Source organism: Lemur catta, chromosome 3 (assembly GCF_020740605.2).
Source record: "Lemur catta isolate mLemCat1 chromosome 3, mLemCat1.pri, whole genome shotgun sequence".
In the NCBI taxonomy this organism is placed as follows: Eukaryota; Metazoa; Chordata; class Mammalia; order Primates; family Lemuridae; genus Lemur; species Lemur catta.
This window is the reverse complement of record NC_059130.1, coordinates 21959074-21979024: the sequence shown is the minus strand read 5'-3', so window position 1 is coordinate 21979024 and position 19951 is coordinate 21959074. Positions and strand designations below refer to the sequence as shown.

At 40.6% G+C, this 19951-nt stretch overlaps 1 protein-coding gene across 1 annotated transcript in view; it reads left to right on the top strand.

The window, feature by feature from the left end:
- Positions 1–19951, top strand: part of TBX15 (T-box transcription factor 15) — a 106045-nt gene that overhangs the window by 35870 nt on the left and 50224 nt on the right. The window contains exon 2 of the mRNA XM_045546325.1: positions 18902–19115. Coding sequence (XP_045402281.1) covers positions 18902–19115 — 214 coding nt within the window. The remainder of the gene's footprint in view (positions 1–18901; positions 19116–19951) is intronic.

Here is a 19951-nt window from a genome sequence, read left to right as displayed (position 1 = left end):
AGTTAGAGTTTAAACATTTCTAGTCTCTGGGTAAGGAGAATCTTTTCTTTCCTGTTAAGGAAATTTATTTCGAACCAATGTTTTATGACATTAAAGATGTAGTCCTAGTTTGTAGTTTCTAGTCATTTGTTTTCTGGAGTATTCTGTCTTACTGTATATACCTACATGGCATCTGAATTGTGTAATGATTCTACCTGTTCTTAAAAGTTTAAATTTGTTGCAGTATGAGAATTTCTTGTTTATTGCTTTCTCAGGGGCAGTAGATGTCAGCATCTTTGCAGAATAACGCAGTGATGTGTTGAAATTTTTAAAAAATCTTCACTGCCTCATTTGGCAAGGAACTAAGATGACTTGCTGACATTTAGGGTGATCCACCATCTTCTCCAATGAGAAATATGAAGCATATTGTGCTTTTACAACAAGCTTTGTTTTTGTTCTTGTTCTTCTTTTTTTTGGTGATGGTATTTGAACTCTATCTGGCAATCTGAGTAAAGCTTTCCTGTTGGAGAATGGTGAAGAGAGGCCCATATTTATTAAGGTATGAATGTCAGATATTCATTTACAAAACAAAACAGCAACAGCAAAACCACGTCAGAGGTCATACAGCTCTGACCAGTGCCAACTTTTAAACAAACTTCTCTGGGAAGGCCATAGCCTGGCCTTGCACTTGGAGTTTGCTCGGAGGGAAGGTGCTTATATATTTTCTTCTCCTGCTATTGGCAGATACTTTCATGGCCTAACATGGCTCTTGTCCTCATTTAAACTATATTTAAGGCCAAAAATGAGACCACATAATGCGGACTTCTGCTTCTGCATGAAGAATGAGGTCCTCTTAACATCAGTGAGTCTTGGCTCAGCATTAGCTGGCTTCATCTTGGGTCCTTCATCCTCAATCTTTTCTTTGTCCCTTCCCAGTGGAGACAAGTCAGATATGGGCCTACCTTGGTGATCAGCAGAGAAATCTCTCCTTCATAAGCCACGTATGCCTAGATCCCGAGGTGGTATGACTGTTACCATGAATGGGTACCTTCTGCCCCTGAAGATCAGTCCTTTAAAAATTGTGTTGAAGTTGTAACACTTCTTCCTTCACCCTCCCTATTCACTCCTCTGAGTTGTGCCATGGAGCCAGAATTTTATCAAGTTAAAAGCAAAGTACTTATTGTGTACTCATGCTAATGGTTGGTTTCTCAAGCCAGATATTAGGAGATGTATTATTTTAAGTGGAAATGTATCTCAAGGACCACAGAATGGAAATTAGTACTGTCTTGGAGAATCTGGGTTGGGTGATAGCTACAACTATGAGTCACATAAAAGAAGTTTAAGACCATTCCTCCCCTGAGGTTGTTTTGAGACTTTGTGACATTCATTGAGAGATCCAGAGACAACCTGAATTATGGATCACAAGTTTGAAGCGTCTGTGTTTTCCTCCCGTCTGCTCTCAGTTCACAGGGTCCTGGCAATCTGGACCATTTCGAGCCACTAAACCAGTGCTGACAGAGAGGCAGAAAAATAGCAGCTGCTTCTGTTACCCTCAGCCTTGAGGGCCTCGGCTAAGGGACCTCATGGCTAGTTCCCTGCCAACGCCTTTGGCTTTCTTGAATGACTTGATCACACACTGATGTTTCAAGGCTGGGTGCTCCCCAGCTGGAGCCCTGAAAATGCTTGCGTGGCATCCCTGGAGAAGGAAACTGACTTGAAAGAAGCTCCCACAAAGTAAATCACTATGACCAGATGGTTTTCATCCAAGAGTTGGGGAGGAAATGAAGTGTGAAATAGCACAGATACTGATGAAGACATTAGTTCTCCATTAAAACCACAACTGTGTCAGAGCAGAGGAAGTTTGCTAACATAATGACCTTAATGCTAGAGCAGAGATATTAGAGGCCTCTCTGATGCCTCTGGACTGCTTGGAAAGAATAACATAAAATATGAACAATGACACAATAGCTTTTATTCCCTGAAAGCAGGTAAGAGGGATATTGTGACAATTCGTGCATGGCAGGGTTCAGGTAGAAACTTTAGAAAGAATGTAATAGTGAATATGAGACACATATTCTGTCCATGGCAGACATCACTAATCAATCTGGTACTGTTCCCTCCAAACTTAGATCGGGCCTCATGCATCTCAGTTTCACACTCTCAACTGCCACCATCAAATGACCAGAGTTGACATACATGTTGAAACTCATTTGCCCTCCATGCCTAAGAGGATATATTTTATCATGGATCACATTGGCTCATAATCAAATTGTAAATAATGACAAGAAGGAAGATTTCACAGGTAATTTAGGAACATGATAAGAAATATGTTACTATCTTTTTTCTAAGGACTGAGTTAGCAGAACATTTATCACTAGGGATATATTGTTTTGTGAGAACTGAATTCAGATGTATAATCATAACTCAAACCATAATAGGGTCTTTCTGGAGGGAAAGGAAGTTGCTTCCTCTGAGGAGACAAGTAGCATGTTTCAGAAGGTCATTTTGAGGAATGAGAATCAATGGAAATGTCTTTCGTTAGACATTAGGCATACAGTGACTGTATGGCAAAGGAGGAGTGAGGTATGCTTTGAGAGGAGAACTACACTGAGGCCCAGAGGAGAAGAGAGACAGGAATGTTGGACCCTAGAGAGGTAGAGCAACTTCACGTAAAGCCTGAGGCTTTTCCTTCCCTCTAATGGGGCAGAAGGCCAGCTCTGCTGCAGATCTGGGAACCCCGTGGGGCCTGTCTGCAGAATGTTTTGCCATTGATTGAGCAAAGTCTCCCGTTGCTGATAATAATTAAAGCAATTTGACTATAATAATTAGCCTGCAGCCTAGTGACCTCTATATCAAGGGGTATGTCATAGAGCCAGTCTCCTGCAGTGGACTGTAATCTGACCAATTAAGATGCTACCTTCCTGCCCCCATTAGAAGATGGGCTATTTTGCATGATCAGTGAAAAGTTGCTATATATGTTAATTAACAGAGAATCAGAATATAGTAAAACACACTTAGCATGGTAGAGACCCTGATTGTATTATGATTCTTCATTGAGTCACCACTGGGTTGATGGCCGGGTGCTGTGGTTCAGAGACCCAAGGAACAAATGGGGTGCATTGGTCAGCGAACCTGGCTACTAGTCCCCACATCACCACAAGATAACCCATGACCTTACTCACATCTTGCAGAACCATAGGCCAAGCAATGAGAAGCTGGGGAGGTCATTTTGTCTAGACCTTTGCCTCTCAGGAGCAAGCGATGATCATCTCCATTTTAAAAGTGATCAGTAGTGACTCAGCAAGGGTAAATGAAATACTCAAACTGCGGGAGGCATGGATGAGTGAGAGGAGAGACTCCCAGCAAACAGGTCTTCTCGCTTCACGACTTTGCTTCTCGGAGTCTCAGTTTCCTCATCTCTCATGGGTACTGCGCCAATTTACCAAGTACAGATTTAGCACAGTGTTTACAGCACGTTGAGAAATGCAGTGCTGAGAACTTACATTTCTAAGGCACTTTATAGTTTACAAAGTGCTTTTGTCTGCATTATTTTACTCTGCTGGTGACTCAGTGAGTTGGGTAAGTAAGGGGATTCCTTATCTACCTTTTGCAGAAGGTTAAACGGCTCCTCAAGGTCATATCTCTAGGAAGAGTCAGAACCAGGACTCACACTCCTGCCTTCTGATTCTGAATCCAGGGATCCTTTTACTTTAGAATGACAAATAATGCAGAATTGACTCTATTTATCCTTCACTTTAATGACAGCAGAGAGTCTTCAGCATCACAGTGTGGTAAAAATAGACTTTTAGCTGTGAGGGCAAGGAGGTTTTTGGTAGCAAACAAACTGAGCTCACCAAAATGTTCCTCCCGCAGGCAGGCTCAGTAGCCATGGCCTTTAGGAAAGCCTTGGCAGGCCTCACCGACACTGTGTCCAGCTTTCCCTGGGGAGCTGCCTCTCAGCTCCAGTGCCAGATGCAGGCACGGCCGTAGGGGACATGGGGTAGAGGGATTTCTTCTGAGGTATGGGGACCACCAACCAAGAGCACATCTCTGGTGAAGGGACTAGACTGCGTGTCCGACAATACCAAACTTGCTGTGGTTTTGGCACACATAAGGAGAAAGAGCCCAGCAAGCCCTAGGTTCCTGTGCCCCTGATGTTTTTTCTGAGAGATGGGAGAAGGAGAGCGAGAGAGTATGAAACAGTAAAAGCAGCAAGGCCAAAGGAAAAGCCCCAGTTTCATTTGCTTAAAAATAATTTATAATCCACCTACTTCCCCAAAAGATTTAATATAGATTATAATTTACCGCACTGATATATACATGTGTGCATGGTTAAAATAAAGATGAATGGGAAATAAGGAAACATAACAGATAAAGCAAGGTGGCCTCACCTGGCCATTTAATAATCACTACTACACATAGAAACACAACCCCTTCATCTTCCTAAGGGACCCAAACAATATTTTTATGAAGATGTACCACTAGTATTCTGTGTCATATTCTTTTGAATATTCTTCCCATTGCAAATATCTGGCTGAGGGGAAATGCTTTACGTTACAGCAGAAGAGAGCCTGCAAAGATGGACAGTTGTCCCACTTGAAGAAAGCCTATCGAACCAGAGGGGTCCTTGGCCTTTTAAAGTCATACACTCCTTTGAGAATCCCATAAATCACACATCTCCTCTTCCCAGAAAAATGCAAGCTTTCACAAATTTAACTTATGATTTTAGGTGACTTATAAATCCCCAAAGCCTATCCGTTGACTTTAGGTTAATAGCCTCTTCATTTAAAAAATTAGAAACTAATATTTTGTGAAATAATTTTTTCATTATAAAAAAATTCACTGCATTCATTTGAAATGATCTTAGTTAAAATGTAGGGGTATAGCCAGTGTCACAAAAATAGTCTGATTTATATGACATTTCCTGGCTTATAACATTTATATTTTAAATATGTAATCATTGCACATTCACTTTTAATTTTACCTTAGTCTTTTTTTTTTTAAGATGCTATATAGTATGTACTACATTGTAGTTTGTATCTGATAACACTTGTATAATACTTGGTATAATGAAGAAAATATGCCTTCACTGTTAAATTAATTTTGATTATATGTAGAATATGGTATATAAAGTAATGCTTTAATGTATACAATAGCTCATATGCCATCAATAAGATCTCATCCTCCAGACTTGTGAATTCTTGGAAAAAATTACTTCCACATGTTCCTAAAACTACTTAAGATTTTTGACTGGTTGGTGGTCCATTGACTCTAAATATCTGACCTGTCAAAATGCCATCTTTAAACTCCAGTGATGCATAGAAGTTTGGAATTAGCCAGGGTTGAATTTATTACAGAACAAAGAGAGGTGATGATTAACACACCCATCTGGGCAGTAGGGGGGAGAATAATCCTTGAATGGATTAGATGCCATGATCCTAAAACCACATTCTCTGAGTGTTGGGTCCTTGCCCAGGAATGGGGAGAGGCCAAACATTGATGCCTTTTAAATGACAGGGTGTCTCTATGGGACTCTGGTCAGGAACACTGGGGCAGAGAGTTGGGGGTCAGTTGGGAAAAAGCCTTTCTTTCTCCTGTGATCTATCAGACTGAGGACTCAGACCCACTCTGCGTGCAGTAACTCTCACCTGATAAGTGTTGCACAATTATCAGTCTGCCTGTCTAGGTGGAGATTAACATTAAAGTGTAAACAAATGGGACTTAATTTTTTAAACACTAACCAGAATTAACTTATAATTTGGGGGACTTCAGTAGACTACTTTCAAGACTGGCATAGATACTGTCAAGAAGATGGAGTGAATTATTATGCACTGACCCACTATGTTGAGTCACAGACAGGCTCTCTATTCATTAGCAATATCTGGTAGTCTCTGAGCACTCCCTGAATGTGTTTCCAAGGAAATTTATCTTTGTAAGAATAGTCCATGAACGAGGTACTAAACTCATTTTATGATTGATTTTCCGATTATTCTCTCTTTCCCCTGCCATGTACTACAAGCTTTACAAAAAGTATGGATTCTTAAACTAGCATTATATAATAGCATTGCTGGAGAGTGACTCTCTGAGAAGAGACGTCCAACAAAAGGGCACCATTCTGAGAAGGAAACAGACCATCATAGGAAAGTCATTTTGACCCCCATTCCCTGAGAGGCGGAGGGCTTGAATCGCAAGCCCAGGTGCTCAGGAAATCTCCTGTCACTCTGAGATGGGCTGGGAACATGGTGCCATGTCCAAAGCTTCTAAATACAGTTCAGGCTGGGTCATCATGACAGATGCTGAACTGGCACCACTACGGGAATTGAAGTGGGAACTCTGACAGTGCTTAAATGCCATGGCCCCAGGACTGAAAGTCTTCCTAGGCTGGGACGGGCAGAGGCAGTGCAGAGCCTGTGGGGAGGAGGGTAGGAGCAACTTTGGCAAGGAAATCCTGCTGTCTCGGCGACACTACCACTCCTTCAGAAGGCAACGGACACCCAACAACACACCAGCTATTTTAGAAGCTGTCAGTTTCTGAATTGCTGACACACTTGAAGGACACTGTCTCTTCAAGGGTCATTCTGACCCTTCAAGGTAGGTAGGCCTGGGGAAAAACAGAGGCATGCTATAGCCAGGGTGTTGGCTGAGGAACGTGTGGAATTAAGTGCCCTGGCCGGGATGACTCAAGTAGTCAGGAATGGAGTTAAGAATAACATGTTGACTTTGGGATTCCCAAATCAGCCTTCTTCACAGAAGGCAGTGTAAAGGCAATGCCTTACCCTGTCCTCTTCTTGGCCATCACCAAAAACTCACCCTGGGGTTCATGTCTTTTGATAACTCATTCTCTTTTGGGGAAAGCTTTAGAGGAAAAAAGAAAAAAAAAAAAAAAAAAAAAAAAGACAGGAGAGGCTTGGGAGGTGGGCTTTTCCTGGAGGGTCTGGGGACTTGGGATGTGAAAGTGAAGGTTTAAGTTTTGCAGGTATCTTAAGCTGAGGTCGGCAAGTTGTGAATATAAAGACACTGCCATTAATACAGTTAATCTGGTGTATTTCTTTCACTGTCAATGCTTGCCTTGTGCCCCCAAAGTGGACTCCTTTCTGCCATCAAAACATTTGATTTTAGGGTTTCTGAAAGTGGCGTGGGGTGGTGGATGAGTTCACGTTTTGAAGTAAGATAGACCCAGATCCATTTCTTCTCTCTGATACTTCTGGGCAGGTGGCATCAGGCACACTCCCTTGTTTAAGTCTCAATGACCGCACTTGTAAAATAGGGTCAAAACGCCTGCCTGTCAGGTCTCCTGCTATGCTCCCTGGGAACCTCACCTAGGCACTAGATCTTTCCTGCCTCCTCTGTGTATATTCCTTCCCTTGAGCTGGAGGGTGAGTGCTCTTGACAAGACCGTCCAACTGGAGTCAAGGCTCCCTGCAGCCTCCTAGCCTTGTCCTGTCTGTCCCACACCTCAGTGCCCCTTGCGCTGCGACTTCAGCCTCAGCTGCTCCCTCTGCTTCTTGGTTCAAGGCTGGAGTTTGTGCCCTGAGCCCTTTTCCTTACTGAAGACATAGCATATGTCTTTTCTTGGTGGTCTGCCTTTTTCTCTCTTCTCTCAGACCTAGTCGCTTTCCTTCTCAGATAGCATCCCAGCCTTTGCTGACCGGGAGAGCACCACTTAAGTAGACCCATGTGAAAACAGGCTTTGTTGTTTGGCACTTTCATTGTTTCTTTGCTCTTTCTCCCTTTTCACCATTTCTCCTAACATCATTCAATTTTGATAGTTTTTGCTCCAGGCCCCGAAATATTTTCTTTACCATGTGATCTTTCCCACTGTACATTTTACATTTTCTGTGTTGAGATTTGCGTTTCTCCATTTGAGAGGACACAAACTTTCCTCTCCCTCTCAGATATGGACAGAGAAGTGATTGGGGAAACACCTAACCCTATGGCCACTCCCCCTTTCTAAATGAAGGAAGGAATTAACATTAAATATGCTCTTAATGTATGCCAGGGGCTTTATTGAGAGCCGTGGGTATCTCTCTATTATCCCCATTTTAGAGGAGCAGATTGGCTCAGAAAGGTTAAGTCACTTGCCCAGTCATACATCTGGGCCTGGGTGATTCTAAAGAAGACCTGAGGTCTTTCCCCTGCCTCACAGTGTCTCTGGAAACCCCACTTCACCGCAGACAGCAGGGACGCTGGGTAGGTGGGGGATCTGGTGAGCACAGCAGCTGTCTGTGTAGGAGTCATTCTGTTCCCAAAGAAGGAGGGCATCTCTGCCTCTCTACCTCGCCCTCAGTGTCACTAGCTCTAGCATTTGTGCAAGGGCTTGATCCTTTCTCCATTTTGTCCTCATGACCGTAAGCACCTTCTCTTCCTAGGTTCATGTGGGGGACAGTTAGCTTTGGAGTATTTTCTAGGTGCTTGGCTGTGACTGCTACTTATAAAAGTGACTGAACTCACTGAACTCATTTGAAGCCCCTGAAAGATTTCAGGTCAGGCCTTGCTAATCAGTTTAACGCAGCTCACAGTCATGGAAGGAAAAGCTGGTAGGATTCCAACAGTTCAGGTTATGATGTCAGGAGGTGACCCTGGAATCTAATAGGGATTTTATTAGGAACATGGCATGCAATTAAGATACTTCATTACTAGGGATATATTTGTCTTCTGGAAGAAGATCAGAAGAATAGCATTTAAGATTCTTCATCTGGCTTCTAGCCCACCCTCCCAGCTTTTCTCCAGCTATGTCTCTTCTCTTGCTTTGCTAAACCTACAGCATTTCATTCATTCATTCATTCATTCAACAAAAATAATATTTTATTAAGTGCATAATAGGTGCTAGACACTTCCAGGTGCTGAAGATACAAGACGAATAACACAGATATGGTCTGAATTATACACATTTCTGTTCTCTAAACATTTCTGGTCGATTTTACTGTCATGCCTCTGCCACAAAATTCCCTTTTCCTAGAAGATCCTCCTCCTCCTTCCCCTTCTCTGCCTTTGTATGTTGCAGACATCTCTTTACTATGCCCAGAAAAGACTCCTGGATTGGAAGAAGTTCTTCTGGTCTCTAAACTCCCATAGAATTTTGTTGCTATTTCTTTTAGATAATAGTACATGAAAATTAGCATTCATATATTCAGATCTTTTTCTATTGATAAAGTATTTATGTAAATACACACACACACACACCTTGTTAGTGGTTCATAAAAGTTTCACAAAGTAGGTACTAATGATATCCTCATCTTACAAATGATACAACTAAGGCTTAAAGAGGTTAAGTGACTTGTTCAAGGTTAGACAGAAGGAGAAAAGGTGAACTCTAGAACTCAGTCTTTTGTATGCCAAGCCCCAGTGTTCTATGTGCCATGCTGGGTTTTGACTATTCTACTTTTATTAGATTTATTTTTGGACCTATCCTGTCTCCTTAAATGATTTTGTAAGCTCTTTAGTCAATTTTGTGTACCTCACAGCACCTAGTATATTGCCAGGCCCAGGCTAGATAATTGATAATAATTTGCTGAACAAATAAATGATTGACTGAATGGATGAATTCAGAAGATTACTGGAGAGGTTGTTATGGAGTTGTCAGTCATGTACCTCTTGTATTCACTAAATAGGATGATTCTCTACGTTTGCATGGCAAGTTGGGTATATTTTAAACTTGGTGTAGCTGGTGGTCTCGTGGTATCATTTGAAGGACCTTGTATGTTCCTGGCTGTGCTGAAATGTCTACTCACATGTTTGAAACTGTCACCTCTGGGGGCTCTGTCTCCACAAGTCATAGTTAAGTTACACTTGGTGCTTAGAAACTAGCTGCTTAGTCCTTCCCCATTAGCACACCAGCATGAATTTGTTTATTTATTGGTGTTCAGTGGGAACGTTCTAACAAGGTGTAAGGCAAGTGCTTTCAGGGCCTTTGGAGGAAGGCCCACGTTTCATTTCACAGAAATTAAACGACCAGGATGGCAGATGTGTAATGGTGCTATGACAGTGGCTGGCATTGGGGGTGGTGGTGGGAGGTTGGAAGTAGTGGTTGCAAAGAACAAATAAGCACTGGCTTGGGGATGAGTTAATGTGTCACTTCGCCCAGGAAAATTGCCAAGAGCCTCAGGGAAATGCCTGTGTTGACAGCTGCTCACCTAAAATTGACTGATAAATCTGGAAGACCACCCAGTTAATCAGAATCAACTTTCAGAGGACCTCTGATGCAAGAGATATTTAGATTGGATATTGCCATGTGGCTTGTGGCCAATTTTTGATGATTCCTTTTATGCATTATCTGTGCATTTATTAGGAATATTTTCTGAACCAAAAGTTGGTCTCACAAATATTAATTTTATGGGAAGGATAAAATAAAATATTTGAAATTAGGACTACTTTAGAAAATCCAGGACCCATGTTTACTCCTTATTTTTTCTTGTTCTTCCTGATACACTTGGTCATTGGCATAGACTCTTATAAGTTAATTTGACACTTTATTGGTTTATAAAGTGCTTTCACACACATTATTATCAGCTTAATTTTCCTCAAGCATAGATATTCATTCACTTAGCACTATCAAAAACTTTGGGTCCTGAACTCTGACCTGAGTTAAACCTAAATAAAGCAGATTCTGCACAAATAGGAACTACTTCAGCTGACTTTTCCTGTCTTTCAATGCTGTCATTAAAAGTTTCTCAAAGCCCAAACATCTTCCAAGTACCTTCTAATGTTGTTTTGCTTATTGTCCTAGGCTAAAGTGAAAGAGTGATTTGGCATTGATCTTCAGTGTCTGTCACATTTGGATCTTTTACTCACCTTCGACTGGGGGTTCGAAGTGAAATATAACAAAAGAAGCTTTTTACACTTGTACATACTTATTAAATAATGTTAAGTTGATGGGACCTAAAATAAACTGCCCTGGAACTAAGAAAGGAAAATTCCTATCTGACTTTGGTTTGAATTTTCTCTTCTCCCAAGAAAACTCATAGTGTTTTAGTGTCCATAGAGCTACCTAGCCTCCAAGTGAGTAGTCTGAGCAGTAATTCTGCATGTCTAAGTTCAGAGTAGGAAGTGCACAGCTCTGCAGTTCTAGTTCTGAAAAGCAGACAATAGTGAATAGTGAAAAGAGCATCAACTCCAGTGTCAGACTAATTCAAACACCACTCTGACACCTCCTAGTTATGTAATGTGAGAAACCCTTTTATTTTTGCCTCATCTCAAGTTTCCTTATTTGTGAAATGGCAACAATGCCTACTTCATAGAGTTTCTGTGACAATTACATGAGATAATGTATATAAAGTTCTAGTATAGTTACTTCTCTTCCTTTTTTTTTTGCTTCCCCCTTCTTCTTCTTCTTATTTTTTAAATAGATGGGGTCTTGCTCTGTTGCCCAGGCTGGAGTGCAGTGGTGTGATCACAGCTTACTATAACCTTGAACTCCTGGTCTCAAGTAAGCCTCCCACCTCAGCCTCCCAAAGAGTAGCTGGGACTACAGGCACATACCACCATGCCCAGCTAATTCTGAATTTCTTTGTAGAGACGGGGTCTTGCTCTGTTGCCCAGGCTGGAGTGCAGTGACATGAACATAGCTTACTATAACCTTGAACTCCTGGGCTCAAGTGAGCCTCCCACCTTAGCCTCCCAAAGAGTAGCTGGGACTACAGGCACGTACCACTATGCCCAGCTAATTTTGAATTTTTTTATAGAGACAGGGTCTTGCTGTGTTGTCCAGGGTGGTCTCAAACTCCTGGGCCAAGTGATCCTCTTGCCTCGGCCTCCCAAAGTGCTGGGATTACAGATGTGAGTCACCACGCCTGGCCTGCTTTCACCTTCAAAACATGCAGGAACACTAGAGATTGAATTTGTAATGGCATTGAGCCTTGTCTGCTCAAGAAATAGATATAAAAAATTGCTGCCACCACTTTTTTGTAGACTCTTTAAAAGGCTTAGATCTCAGGGATGACTTTCGGTCCTTGCTGTGGTTCTGTGTATCACTGAGAGGGGTGCTTGTTGTTAGGTGGAGAGTGCTTTAGGCAGCTGGTGAGAAATGTGCTCTTAGTCTCCTTAATTGGCTTATTGGCATGGGAATTGCAGGCTTCAGGTTACCTCCCTCCTACCCTTCCCAAATAGAACTTGGAGGGCATGAGAGCTCAGGGACTCCATTCCATTACTAAAGTCATCTAACAGCTCATTTTAGTGTTTGCTATCATCATAATTTTAGTTTAATCCAACCTGGGTTATAGTTTATTCCCTTGAAGCTCTGGACTGAGTATCAAATTTGGGCTCAGTCCGTACTCAGGTCATTGCCAAATGCTCTGCTTCTGCCATATTTAGATTACTCTATGAAAGTTTCATCACCAGGTTTCTCTAAGCTGACAGCCCAGAACCAATTCCCACTGCAGAGGTCCTCTGGAAATAGGAGTTTACTTGCGCCTGGTACAGAGAGTGCTGCCTGGGTCATAAGATTCTGGTATCTGCCTGGTGGGGACGGGAGCCCTGAGATGGCCATGGGAGTCTGGGTTTTAGAGACTTTGGGACTTATGAACTAGACCCAGGAGTGGCTGCCCTACTAACATCAGATGGGAGATGACACTCAATGTGGTCAAGTAACAGTGTTTGGCAGAAAAAAGAATCAGATGAAGTGTTTGATTATCATCTGGGTGTTTCAAGCTATTTTCTTCTTTGGAGAAAATATGACAGCTGAGGTCCAGTCTTATGGAAGTGGCACTGTGCATCTAATCTCAGAACGTTCTACATCTTTTATCTGACTCTACAGTCATCTTCTACCACCCATCTTCCCCATTGAAACCAGGCTGTCATACATTGTTCTTACAGGAGATGTGGCAAAGTATTAAACTGAGTCTATGGAATTCACAGTCTGGAGGGAACACAGAACTACCATTGCCTCCATGTAAAAGAAAACTAGTATATAGAGAATAAAGTCTAAACTCTGTATTCTGATATCCAAGATCCTCTTAGAAAGTAAACTCCATGTGGTCAGATTTTTTTTTTTTTATTTTCTGATGTCCCAAGAGTTTAGAAGGGTGACCAGCACATAGTCAATGTTCAGTATATAGTCATTTGGTTAGTTGAACCTGACTTTCCATCTTCATTCCCCTCTCCCCTTGCATACTGTAAACTCTGGCAATACCAGTTTGCTTGTAATTCTCTAAAAATACCAAATCCTTACTCATGCTGTCTCAGTATCTGAAATTCTTTCTCCATCATTTTTTTGCCCGTTGATATTGAACTTCTATTTCGCGTCTGTACTCAAAATGTCACCTCATGAAATCTTCTCGATACTCTTATTGTTGATTTACTTCCTCTTCAAAGCTCTTTAACACTTTGCTCCTACCTTTTTGGAGTACCTAGCACAGTCAGCCTTCTTTGACAGTTTGTGTGTCCTGCCTACCAGCTTGTGAGCTCCTTCAGAGGAAGAACCTGTTTTATTTGTCTTGGTCCATTAACATATAACCTGGGCAATTCAAAGCAGAAATGTTTGGTGAAATAAAAATAGAATTAAATGTAGTCTTGTGTACTTGAAATCCTTAGGCAGTAGGACTAATGTTACCTGGACTTTGGAATGAATCATACATAAAATTGAGACAATAGTAATACCTCTTAGGTTTTTTTGTCCTAAGTGATGTTATGCATGTAAAGGCTTAGCAGAGTGCCTGACAAATAGTAAGAGCTCAACAGATGTTGACCATAACTCCTTGGGATAGTTCTTGTGAGCTCATATTCATCTCATTGTCTGAAGTCAATAACATTTTTATCAACAGAATCATTAGATTATGTTTTTTTTATTTAAAATAATTCTTATCTTTGTTTTTCTTATTTATTTTTTGAGACACAGTCTTGCTCTGTTGCCCAGGCTAGAGTGTTGTGGTGTCAGCCTAGCTCACAGCAACCTCAAACTCCTGGGCTCAAGCAATCCTCCTGCCTCAGCCTCCTGAGTAGCTGGGACTACAGGCATGTGCCACTATGCCCAGCTAATTTTTTCTATTTTTAGTTGCCTGGCTAATTTTTTTTTTTCTATTTTTTAGTAGACACGGGGGTCTTGCTCTTGCTCAGGCTGGTCTCAAACTCTGATCTCAAGCGATCCTCCCACCTTGACCTGTCAAAGTGCTAGTATTATAGGCGTGAGCCACCATGCCTGGCCTAGATTATGTTTTATCATAAAGATGTAAACATAATTTTTAGTGTGCAGGAAGATATGTTAGACCCCTAACCGCTAATAGTAAAGACAAGGAAACCAAGGCCCCGTGAACTAAAGAGACTTTTAAAGATCCCACTGCTGATGAGTAGCAGAGCCAGGGAGGGTAAATGTGCTTCATTCACTGTAGTAATGGATGATTCCTCAAAATTATCTGTTAAGTGGAGATGCAAATCACCTGGGTAGACTGTAAAATATGTTTTAATAATGTCTAATTTTGATATTGTGTTCATTAAAATAGAAGTGTATACAATTTAGGCATTTTCTATGTGTGGTAACCAAATAAACTTATTGCAGTCAGTTTGCTGTTGTTAGACTTGGTGGTCTCTAAGCTGTGCTACTAATCCATTCATTAAACATTAGAGTTAAAAGGGACTTTACAGCATGTGTAATTAAATGTGCATGTGCTGTGCTATAAAGATTAAGGAAATTGTGGACCAGAATAGTCATGTGACTTGGCTAAGATTAAACATGTTTAAGCCCTTTTAGTTTTGAGGATGGTTAAAATAGTTGAGGGCTGTTGCAGAATTGTCAGCTGCATTGGCCAGGGTTGAACATAGTATCATCTTGGAAAGGTCTGATCTCTGGGTCAGGAGGCAGAAGACCTATGTTCTAGTCCATGTTAGTTTTCAATTTCTCTTAGTTTCAATTTCCTCGTCCACAAAATAGGCATAAAAGTATATGCTATGTCTGTCTTATCAATCAAAAGGCTATATTAGATAATGTATAAAATAAAAATTAAGAAACTGTTTTATTATTATTGCCAGAGTGAGAATTAAACTCACTCTAAGCTAAACTCAACTTTCTGTGGAGACTTTGTTACAGCATTCATTTTGTCAAAGTGAAATAGGTCAGAGATAGACAGTGAGTGACACTAAGAACTGATGGTTAAAAGCTCCTTTTTAAGGATTTTTTTGGAATGGGAATAGATATGTTGGTTTGACATTATGAATCACATGATATTCTCCAATGACTTGAAACTGGTTCAGTGTAGGTTCTCTAAGTTTTCTCCTTTAACTGCCTTGACTATGTGTAACATTTTATGTTCCCGATGTCCTGAAACTTCTCTTGTTGAAATACTATTCATAAGACGCATTTGATAGCCAAGAAATTCTTCTGGGTCATTCAAATGAGTTCCTAATGGTTAGTTTTTGAAGACAGGAAGTCTCAAATTGCTCAGAATAAACCAACTTGAAAACACGGAGGTGTTTTTTCATCTTTAAGGGACTGATTATATTTCTGAATGGATGATCTGATTTGATTAAAATAACCAGCTATGTGTTTCTTACATTCATGACTTAGGTGACTTGATTATACATTCTAATTAATAGCTAAATTTTTTGATCTGGTTAGCCAAAATATTTTATATAACTATAATTTAGAAATGTATTTTACAAAGGATTAAATTTGATTTTTACCTAGGCTGTTGAAGTTGACTCTGAGATTACTATTTTAAGGGTATTGTAGGGTAGCTTACCTCACAGGTGGCCCTAACTTCTCTCAAAGTTTTTTAAAACTATATAAAATATAACATTAATTTTATTTCCAAACTATGATACTAAGAAACAATTGAGAATGGAAAATTGCATGATGCATTCATGTTATTGTAAATGTGGGCTGGTGCCTACATCCTGTATATAAAAGTCACTGGGCTCTATTTTATGAGGGAGGAAGAATCTAGAAGTTCAGAGTAGTTTCAGGGAAACAAATAACTGTCTCTGAAAATCCTCTTCATGGGCAAATACCGCCCATGCCTCCACAGACTTATTCATTTCCTGCCCAGTAATGATGGGTTCCCCAGGACTGTTCCAGCCTGTTCAGATCCCTTTCTTTTCTGGACTCCTGTGAGACATCTGAGACAGTATGTAATGGTGTGGAAAACTGTGGTAGTGATTTGTGTTGGTCTCTGATTATTTATGAATGTTCCCTCCCAGTCTCCACTGCACTGTCAATGTTTTAAGGAGGGGTCTCATTGTGTACTTTGGTATTTCCCAGAATCTAGCACAGTGCTGGGCACACAGTAAGCACTCAATAAACACATAATTAATCAACACTAGCTGGGAAACTTCTTAAGGTCTGGGATTCTGTTTTTAATTATCTACATGGTACCTCATCTAAGGCCATATGCTGATAGGTGCTTATTGATTGATTTGGTTGAAACTATAAACCTTAGAGAATACCCACTCAATTCTTTAACTCCTATGATAATGTGAATGAGCCCCCAATCCTTTTCCTTATTTAACTTGTCTTGCTTGAACAGTTTTAAATTTGATGCCTCTAATTGAGGTTACCTGGGTTATCACTTGCATCAGAGAAGATTCTTACATTCTTCAAGACATTGGAGGTAGAAGAGATTCTAAAATGTTTCAATTCAATCATTCTTATTGCACAATGAGGAAATAGGCCCCTGGTGGTTAAATTACTTGTGGAAGGCTATTTGTTAATCCATTTGATGTTACATTTTGAGTCCCTATTTAGTTCCAGGTGATATAGTGAATAAGAGTCTCTTATTTCCGAATTCTCCAGACATAGTCCCCATTCAAATCCCAACTTCAACTTGGCTACCATTAAATATTTATCACTTAGTACAGTGATGCCTTTCCATACCCTCCTCCTTCCTCAACATACACTGGAGAAATATATGTCAAAAATTGCTGCTGGGCCCTACTAAGGGTATATATTTCCAACTGTTTTTGTAATTGTGGCACACTGTGGTGAAGAGATTTTGTAACACTTTACTCCCAAAGGTAGGGCAAGACTATATTTTCAAAATATTGTTCTGAGAAGCTTTTGAAAAAGTCATAATATTCCTGATAAGTGAGGAGACCTTGGGATATCACAGAAACAAAATAGGACTGAGGAACCCATGTCTCAGGTCATTTGAATTACTGTGTTTAGCTCAGTGTGTGATGATATGACTCTGCTACTGAGTGGCATATAGAATCAGGCCAGGGTGGAGATTGTCACTCAGCAGCAGCTTTCATCTTAGACAAGCAGTTCTACTTTTCTGTACTTGAAGGAAATCAAAAATAGCTGCTGCTTAGCCCAAGGTATAAAATTATGTGCTTAGACATATAAAACCAGTTATAAAACCTTATAGTTTTTTTTGGATGAAGATGGTAACTGGACTAGTGATTGTGGATAAACTAAAGTTTTTGGTCAGAAACATCTCTTGTATTTATGAGCTTGGTTCAATTCTCCAGCAAACTGACTGTATTCAGAAGTGACAGGTGAGGAATTGAGGAGGATGGAGAGGAATGACACTTTTCTCCCTCTGGGTACTTTATTTCCTGTGGGCTTTGACAAAACTGGGGGATATTCTTGCCAGAGATGCTGTCTGGGTTTGAGAAAGAAAAAAATTCATGGATAAAAATACAGAAAAATAAAGGAACTGTGGGATGTGTTGTTTGTAGGTCTATAAACCTGCTACAGGTAAGTGACATTGGCAGCAAGGTGGTCTGGCATTCTGTCTCATTCCTTTTCCACCTTAGTAGTGTCAGGGACTGATGCCTAAGAAGCTCTGACCCTTGACAGAATTAAAAAGTCCTTTGTTAGAGTAAGACATTGCTGTTCCAACCTTACTCATGTATGTATTTATGTACAGGGAAAGCAATAAGAATCTTAGACATTAAGGATGGGTCACAGAAATAGGTTCTTAGTTTTGGTTTGCAATATCATTTGACCTGAAAAAATTATACTAGCTAATCTGAATTTGGAAAATCTTAAGACATATAATTCTTGGCATCAGGCTCCTAAAAGTGAATTTTTTAAACACCAGAAAATTCTTCTCGGTTAGTTCTGAGTCCAGCTTCCTCCTTCAGTCTACTTCCCGTCTCCCCACCCCACCTGTCTCCATGACTACAGAAGACACAGGAAAGGACCATCTGGCCCAGCATGCCAAGTTTTTATTTGGTTGCTCTCAATCCCACCTTCCTGTTTGGATCACCCCTCCCCTCTGCCCATACTTCAGAAACCAATCAAGGTGTCTCCTGAACTCATTTATTCCCTTTGTTTCAACTGCCTTCTTGGGTAACTTTTTCCATATGCTTATATACTTGCCTCACAACAGAGATTTTTTTCCCATCCAAAAATGGCCTGATTGGACTCTTAGGAAAAACCATTTACTCCAATATATGATAAAGTGCTTCTAAAGACCCCAAACAGATTTTCATTACTTTTGATGGCCAGGGCACATATAAGTGGAGGAAAATTGCTGTGTTTAAAAATAACTGACTGATGGGCAGTGATGCTGAGTGGTATGCAATTGAAGAGCAAGTTATTATTGGCATTGAAACTTTACTCCCCAAATGAAATAGTCTAATTTATATTTTTACCTATTGCCAGTAATTATTATTTTACTTTAATTTGGCATTTATTGCATCACCACAGTTTGGCCTCATTCCCCTCAACATGGTGACATTAGTACTTAGTACTCTTTATATTGCCTGTTGTGGACCAGTTTTCTTCAGCTGTTGCTAAAACTTACTAAAATGCCAGATGTCACGCTGGAAACACAAAACCTGAAAAAAGGTCATAGATCACAAAAACAAACCATAAAAAAATAATAAAATGCCCTGAATGCTGTGCTCTGGAGCTTCCCACCTTTAAGTCTCCCTTGGTTCACCCCCCTCCCCACTGTACTGCATCACCCCCCCCTCATCTTTTAAGGCCGGGGGGGGGGGAGGGGGACACAACAGTTTCTCACCTAAGGCTTGATTGTTTATTTTGCAGATTCTGAGCAGAGCACTGGTTCAGACTCTGAGGTCCTCACTGAGCGGACTTCCTGCTCCTTCAACACTCACACTGACCTGGCCTCTGGTGCTGCAGGCCCTGTGCCTGCTGCCATGTCTTCCATGGAGGAGATTCAGGTGGAGCTGCAATGTGCTGACCTCTGGAAGAGGTTCCATGATATTGGAACTGAAATGATCATCACCAAAGCAGGCAGGTAAGGACAAATTCCTTTGACTGACCCGACTCAAAGAATCTACAGAAGTAGGCACCATTACATACCCTCCCCGCATTTATTTATGGTAGCATCAGTGAAACCAAAGGAACTCACACTCACTTTTCTGCATTTGGACATCTTGGTAAAATGGTCCTCTTGTGCATACTGTGATTTTTGCTGTTCTCCTCCAAGGGCCACTCAAATGTAAATCACCTCTACCTGCACAAACATTTTCCACCTACAAATGTATTTCAGCTAATACTGGAGGCGTATAGTACCTCTAAAGCCAAAAGACAGATTTCCAAAGCAAGTGTTTATTTTACCATTCAATGTTTTCAAGAAGTTTGCTTCCTAAACAACAGCTTGCATCTTCTAAGACACTTCAAACGATCAGATGCTTTTGTAAGAATTGTTTTTTTTTTTTTTTTTTTTTTTTTAAGAATTTGGCTTGGTGCATCTTCTGAGTCCTGTTTGTTGGTCCATTGTGTTTTATTGTTGACTTGAAATTATTACAAAACCCATGGAATCTCTTGCAAACCTATTTATCTAGAATAACGAAGTTTTAAAAACATAGTTTCTCTTGAAATAGGCACTTTTAGTCAATACATTCCTGTATTGGCATCTTTCAATTTTTCATAGTTGGGTATCTGTTTTGTGCTGGACACTCAACATATGTCATTTAAACTTCACAGGAATCCTATGAAGGAGGATATGATCAACTAGTATATGGGTTAGGATGCGGAGGCCAAAAGAAGTTAACTAAAGCACACAGGTGGTAAGGGGCAGCTCTAGAATTCTGCACAAATCTATGTGGCTATGATGGTCTCAACTATTTA